Source organism: Oncorhynchus keta, chromosome 20 (genome assembly GCF_023373465.1).
Source record: "Oncorhynchus keta strain PuntledgeMale-10-30-2019 chromosome 20, Oket_V2, whole genome shotgun sequence".
NCBI classification, from domain to species: Eukaryota; Metazoa; Chordata; class Actinopteri; order Salmoniformes; family Salmonidae; genus Oncorhynchus; species Oncorhynchus keta.
The window spans coordinates 9457300-9464857 of NC_068440.1; the positions used below are offsets into that span (position 1 = coordinate 9457300).

Sequence of the window (7558 nt, forward strand, 5' to 3'; positions counted from 1 at the left end):
ACACGGCGGTTGGAAACAAAAATCTCCAATTTGGACTCCAGACCAAAGGACAAAATTCCACCGGTCTAATGTCCATTGCTCGTGTTTCTTGGCCCAAGCAAGTCTCTTAATATTGGTATCCTTTAATAGTGGTTTATTTCAGCAAATCGACCATGAAGGCCTGATTCACACAGTCTTCTCTGAACAGTTGATGTTGAGATCGGTCTGTTAATTGAACTCTCTGTGAAGCATTTATTTGTGCTGCGATTTTTGAGGCTGGTAACTAATGAACGAATCCTCTGCAGCAGAGGTAACTCTTGGTCATCCATTCCTGTGGCGGTCCTAATGAGAGCCAGATTCATCATAGCGCTTGATGGTTGTTGCGACTGCATTTGAAGAAACAAAGTTATTGAAATTTTCCGTATTGACAAACCTTTGTCTTAAAGTAATAATGGACTGTCGCTTTGTTGATTTTGAGTTGTTCATGCCATAATATGGACTTAGGGCTATTTGGTAAAGTACCATCTTCTGTATACCACCCCTACCTTGACACAACACAACTTATTGGGTCAAACACATTAAGGAAAATGTACTTTTAAGAAGGTACACCTGTTAATTGAAATGCATTCCAGGTAACTACCTCCTGAAGCTGGTTGAGAGAATGCCAAGAGTGTGCAAAGCTGTCATCAAAGCAAACAGTGGCTATTTGAAGAATCTCAAATACAAATTATATTTCGATTTATTTAACACTTTTTTTGTTTCCTACATGATTCATGTGTGTTTTGACGTCTTCCCTATTATTCTACAAAGTAGAAAATAAATAAAAACCCTTGAATGAGTAAGTGTTCTAAAACTTTTGACCGGTAGTGTACATTGGAACATGTTGTAGAGATTAACCCCCTTTTCCCTTTGAGACAGACTTGGAATGACCAGAGGTCATATAGGATGGTTGAATTGAATATTATGCAAGAATATACTGCTATATAGCAGTAGATTGGGACTTTTCTATACTGAATTCAGCTTGCTTTGAAATTAGTTAATGATTGTAACTATTTATGTCATATTTAATTTCTTTAAGACATCACTGATGCACTATGCCGCTTATTAAGGATATCAAGTAGCAACGGTTGGTGGAATTGAGCTAGTTAATGTGATTTATCCTAAGCTTGGACCCATAGGGTCCACAGGGCTTTTTCCTAATGCTAGATTTCACTTCCTTACCTGATGCACTTTATACACCGAGTATACTAAACATTAGGAACACCCCCCAAAGGGATGCTGGCCCATGTTGACTCCCAATGTTTCCATTCTTGAGACACACGGGAAACTGTTGAGCGTTAGTTCTTGACCCAAACCGGTGCACCTGGCACCTACTACCATACCCCGTTCAAAGGTACTTAAATCTTTTGTCTTACCCATACAATCCATGTCTCAAGGCTTAAAAATCCTTCTTTAACCTCCTCCCTGTCATCTACATTGAAGTGGATTTAACAAGTAACATCAATAAGGGATAATAACTTTCACCTGGATAGTCTCATGGAAAGAGGTGTTATTGTTTTGTATACTCAGTGTATGTTCTGCTGGCATATAATGGGTTTTCTTACCTCAGTTTTTCTATGATCTTTGTACAATTAAGGCAATATATCCCACTTTGAACTGTTACTCAGCTTGTTTGTATTGCAATTCCTCTTGATCCATTCAGCACAATAAAAAAAGGCCAGGGTTGCGTTGGTATGAAACTGGTGCTGTGGTGTTATGACATTTTACATACAGCGCATTTTGAAAGTATTCAGACCACTTGACTTTTCCCACATTTGTTGTTACAGCCTTATTCAAAAAATGGATAGAGAGAAACTTATACTCAATTTACACAAAATACCCCATAATGACAAAGTGAAAAGTTTCTTTGCTCATTTATACAAAATAAAAAAATTAATAAAATTCAGACCCTTTGCTATGAAACTCAATTGAGCTCAGGTGCATCCTGTTTCCATTGATCCTTGGTAAACTCAATTGATTGGACATGATTTGGAAAGGCACACGCCTGTCTATATAAGGTCCTACAGTTGACTGTGCATGACAGCAAAAACCAAGCCATGAGGTCAAAGGAATTGATCATAGAGCTCTGAGACAGGATTGTGTCAAGGCACAGATCTGGGTATACGTACCAAAAAATGTCTGCAGCATGGAAGCTCCCCAAGAACACAGTGGCCTCCATCATTCTTAAATTGAAGAAGTTTGGAACCACCAAGACTCTTCCTGGAGCTGGACACCCAGCTAAACTGAGTAATCGTGGGGAGAAGGGCCTTGGTGAACCCCATGGTCACTGACATATATCCAGATTTTATGTAGAAATGGGAGAACCTTCCAGAAGGACAACCATCTCTGCAGCACTCAACCAATCAGGCCTTTATGGTAAAGTGGCCAGATGGAAGAAATTCCTCAGTATAAGGCAAGTGACAGCCTGCTTGGAGTTTGCCAAAATGCACCTAAAGGACTCCGACCATGAGAAACAAGATTCTCTGGTCTGAATGCCAAGCGCGATGCTCCCCATTCAACCTGACAGAGCTTGAGAGGATCTGCAGAAAAGAATGGGAGAAACTCCCCAAATACAGAAGTGCCAAGTTGTAGCCTCATACCCAAGAAGACTTGAGGCTATTATCGCTGCCAAAGGTGCTTCAACAAAGTACCGAGTAAAGGGTCTGAAGAATTATCTAAATGTGATATTTCAAATCATATTGTATGTCACATGCGCCGACAACAAAATAATTATGTAAAAAATAAGATAAAATAAGTCAAATACTGAAAGCGCCGCAGTAAATTAATAGCAAGACTATATACAGGGGTTACCGGTACAGTCGAGGTAATATGTACATGTAGGCAGAGATAGTGACTATGCATAGATAATAAACAGAGTAGCAGCAGTGTAAAAGGAGGGGGGAAATGCAAATAGTCTGGGTAGCCATTTGATAAGCTGTTCAGGAGTCTTATGGCTTGGGGGTAGAAGCTGTTAAGTCTTTTGGACCTAGACTTGGCGCTCCGGTACTGCTTGCCGTGCAGTAGCAGAGAGAACAGTATGACTAGGGTGACTGGAGTCTGACAATTTTTAGAGCCTTCCTCTGACGCCACCTGGTATAGAGGTCCTGGGTGGCAAGCGTGGCCCCAGTTATGCACTGGGCCATACACACTACCATCAGTAGTGCCTTCGGAGGCCGAGCAGTTGCCATACCAGGCAGTGAGGCAACCAGTCACGAAGCTCTCGATTGTGCAGCTGTATAACTTTGAGGATCCATGCCAAATCGTTTTGAGGGGGAACAGGCTTTGTATAGTGCCCTCTTCAAGACTGTCTTGGTGTGTTTGGACCATGATAGTTTCTTAGTGATGTGGACACCAAGAAACTTGAAGCTTTCAACCTCCACTACAGCCCTGTCGATGAGAATGGGGGCATGCTTGGTCTTCCTTTTCCTGAGTCCACAATCATCTCCTTTGATCACATTGAGGGAGATGTTGTACTGGCACTACTCAGCCAGGTCTCTGACCTCCCTATAGGCTGTCTCATAGTTCAATGATCAGGCCTACCACTGTTGTTATCAAAGTTAATGGCGTTAAGAGTTGTGCCTGGCCATGCACTCATGAGTGAACAGGGTGTACAGGAGACTGAGCACACACCCGAGGGGCCTCTGTGTTGAGGACCAGCGTGACAGATGTGTTGTTACCTACCCTTACCACCTGAGGGCGGCATGTCCGGAAGTCCAGTTGCAGAGGGAGGTGTTTAGTCCCAGGGTCCTTTAGCTTAATGATGATCTTTATGGGCACTATGGTGTTGAACGCTGAGCTGCAGTCAATGACTAGCTGTTTTTGCTTCATCATTATGGGGTGGAAAACTATTTAATCCATTTTAGTATAAGGCTGTCACATAACAAAATGTAGAATACACTGTAGGAGAATTCATACTGAACGAAAATATGAAACTGAGTTACAGTTCATATAAAAGTTCATTGAAATAAATGGATTTCACATGACTGGGCAGGGGTGCAGCCATAGGTGGACATAGGCCCACCCACTTGGTAGCCATGTACAGCCAATCAGTATAATTTTCTAAAACAAGGGTTTTACAAGACAGAAATCCCCCCCCAATTGAGAGAAATACAATGTGCCCTTAAAAAAAACAGTTGCTCATGAAAAAACAAAATGTTGCATTTACAGTGTAGTAAATTGACCTCATCTTTACTCAACTGTGATAATTCATCAAAATGAAACTTGGTTGGTTAAGAGAACATGACCATGTATAACACCAAGGTGGACAGTACAGCACTCCATGCACTAGGTTGTAACAACCTAGGATTTTGACCATCACTCCAGTCCCTTTTACAACCTTTTCAAAAGTATACCACAAACTACCTACATGGGAGCAAAGACAAAACTGCCACTGACCGAGGCTCTGTTCTGAGTCAACTACATTACTCCAACAACCGCACCAAAACAACCCAGTATGAAGAAATGAGCAAACAGCCAAATGTGTGAACTGTGGCATTTATTGACACATGGGGAGCAGGGAGACAGTTTACTTCTTCTTGGACACACCAACGGTGCGACCACGACGACCGGTGGTCTTAGTGTGCTGGCCACGCACACGCAGACTGAAAGAGAGAGGGACAGTCAGTCAGTACAAATGTATCCAGGAAGTCAACTTGAGAAATCCCATACTAATGAGATTTAGTAGTAGGACAAACACAGAAAATGATCTGAACACATTGACAACAGAAGTTGAATGTGCGTACCATTATACCATAACATTGGTATGCCTACAATAATAAGCACTTACTCAAGGAACCTGTGCAACATTTTGAGTTTGACTGCAATTGACTACAAAATAAGTTGGCTAATAATGCATTCTTGATATAACATCTCAGCAGTACAGAGATCAATCTAAACACCATTTACAGAGCATTTATAGGGCCAGCTTCCTGGCATGGCTTGCAAGCATATTGAAAGAGTCTTGAAAGTGCCTTTCAGTCCAAACACAAAAGGTTAGGAAGTTGTCCAAAAATAGGGAGTTAACTCATCCAACAACAAACACTTGTTTTCATTTTCTATGTGCCCTAGTAAACAACCCGGAACTAAGTCTGTCCGGGAAACCAGCCCTTTAGCTGAAAAATGGGATTTCCCCTTTTCATTAAATCTAGAACACACAAAAGCAATATTTTTAAAAATGTAGAATTTTGTTGGTGCTTATTTTTGTCCTAGTTTTGCAGATCCCAAATCCTTCTGAGTGGGTTCACAGCCATGGTCATAAAATAAACCTATATAGCTGGACATAACAGCACTTACCCCCAGAAATGCCTGAGACCACGGTGAGCCCTGATCTTCTTCAGCCTCTCAAGATCCTCTCTCAGCTTGTTATCCAGACCGTTAGCAAGGACCTATAACACACAAACAAGGAACATTATAATACTGGACTCTAAGACTAATGTACATTTAGCTTTCAGCAATGACTCAATTTGTATTGACAAACCATAGACGGGATGTCAACTAACTCAAATAGTTTAGTTCCAATTTAGAAATAAGTCAGACATCGCAAGTCTGCTGCAGTCACATACCTGACTGTACTTGCCATCCTTTACATCCTTCTGTCTGTTGAGGAACCAGTCAGGGATTTTGTACTGGCGAGGATTCTGCATAATTGTCACTACCCTCTCGACCTGGGGACAAATGCATGTATACATCAACATTAGTGAGATGCTAGGTAGAAAAATAAACTAATCAATGCAGACCGAGTTTGCAGATGACTGGGCCTATCACAATACCCCACAGTGATTGATGCATGATAATCCACAAAGGGAGTGCAAGGTTGGGATTCAATCAACCAGCACAGTGTTGCTTGAATTCCAGCTTCAGTCCCTCCAATACATACAGCTGTCATGTTTAGAGAAACAGTATGTGCTCAACAGCCCCATGTATTCCTCACCTCATCATCGGTCAGTTCTCCAGCCCGCTTGCTGAGGTCGATATCAGCCTTCCTCAGGACAACATGGGCATATCGTCTGCCAACACCCTGTGTAGGAAAGACAAATGAAACATTACTTAGGTTCATTCCCACAATTGCCAACGGTGCAGACATCGCTACCTGGTTCTGAGAAAGACATTCTGAACAAGTCTACCTTGATTGCTGTGATGGCGAAGGCAATCTTCCTCCTACCATCAATGTTCGTGTTGAGAACACGAAGAATGTGCTGGAACTTCTCAGGAATGACCAGAGACTGCAGAGAAATAACAGAACAAACACGGTCAATAGAGATTTTTACTTTGCTAGGTACATTGTCCTTCGTTAATTTGTCCTTCTGCGTTAATAATTTGTACTTCCAAAGCCTGGAATAAACTAGCAAACATGTAGTGTAAAAATGTTGAGTTCTCATCTTAGCCTTCACATGGCTACCGTAGTGACATGGACTGACTTTAGAGACTGTAACTCGTGAACAAGTTCTTACTAACTTTAACAAATCAGCCAACATTGAGTAGCAATGAGATCACCAAAACTAGTTGACAAGGATGGTTGAAAACTGATTGGCCAATACCAACCACACAAACAAACTAGTGTGTAAAAGTGAGGGTTACTACAATCTATATTTTGTGAATAAAAGACCACAACCAAAGCCTATACTGACAAAAGCTGTACTTCCATGCAGCAGTGTCAGCGCGGAATAGGCTATTTAGCATTGGCAGTTAGCTGTTCATTTGCATCAATATATGCAACTTCAATATAATAAATACATGCTAAAAGCTCTCAAAAACATTCTTAACAATCTCACCATCGTTGTCCAGTGTACAGAATGACCCTAAAAGCGACGATGAACGCAGATATTTAGAATAATTTTGTAGCCCAATTCAGCACTCACCATCTTGGAAGCAGGTTCCGTTCAAAGAGGAAATTCCAAGGCTCTCGCGAGGGCTTTTGCGTTCGTTTCGAGAGTTCACAGAGGAAGTGGTTCCATCCGCAAAACGTGTCCGTCTGGGAACAAATCAAATCAAATTGTATTTATCACATGCGCCGGATATAACTGTTGTAGACTTTACAGTGAAATTCTTGCTTACGAACCTTTCCCAACGATGCAGAGTAAAAAATAAATAAAATATAAATCATATATATATATCTGGATGCCTAGTCACTTTACCCTGCCTTCATGTACATAAGTATCTCGTACCTCTGCGCATTGATCTGGTACTCCCTGTATATAGCTCCATTATTGTGTATTTCATTCCTCTTGAGTTAGATACTATACATATATATAAATCATAAGAGGAATAAAATATATAGTAACTAACTCAAGAGGAATAAAATACACAATCATGAAGTGTGTGTGAGTGAGTGTGTATATGGTGTGTATTTGAGGTCTAGTGAGTGTGCGTAGGGTCAGTGCAAGATAGAGATACAATATTTAAAAGATAGCTTTTAAAACAATATACCAATAAATAAAATATACATTACCTTTAAGATTGTGTATATTTGTCTAATAATTGTATTCAACATACATTTATTTTCAACTAATTTCAAAATGATCTTTACTTATTGTTTTTCCTC

At 40.7% G+C, this 7558-nt stretch overlaps 1 protein-coding gene across 2 annotated transcripts; it reads right to left on the reverse strand.

Annotated features, from left to right (window-relative positions):
* Positions 1-4496: 4496 nt before the first annotated feature.
* rps18 (ribosomal protein S18) lies at positions 4497-6994 on the reverse strand. Of its 2 annotated transcripts, none has more exons than XM_035795341.1 (6): positions 6876-6994; positions 6141-6239; positions 5948-6034; positions 5580-5681; positions 5311-5402; positions 4497-4619 (listed from the first exon to the last, which is right to left on the reverse strand). In XM_035795341.1, exons 1-6 carry the CDS (start codon positions 6876-6878, stop codon positions 4544-4546), a joined length of 459 nt encoding a protein of 152 aa, XP_035651234.1. In that variant the 5' UTR covers positions 6879-6994; the 3' UTR covers positions 4497-4543. The 2 variants fall into 2 exon arrangements, with proteins under 2 accessions (XP_035651234.1, XP_035651235.1); XM_035795342.2 differs by having other exon boundaries at positions 6789-6900.
* Between the last annotated feature and the right edge of the window lie 564 nt (positions 6995-7558).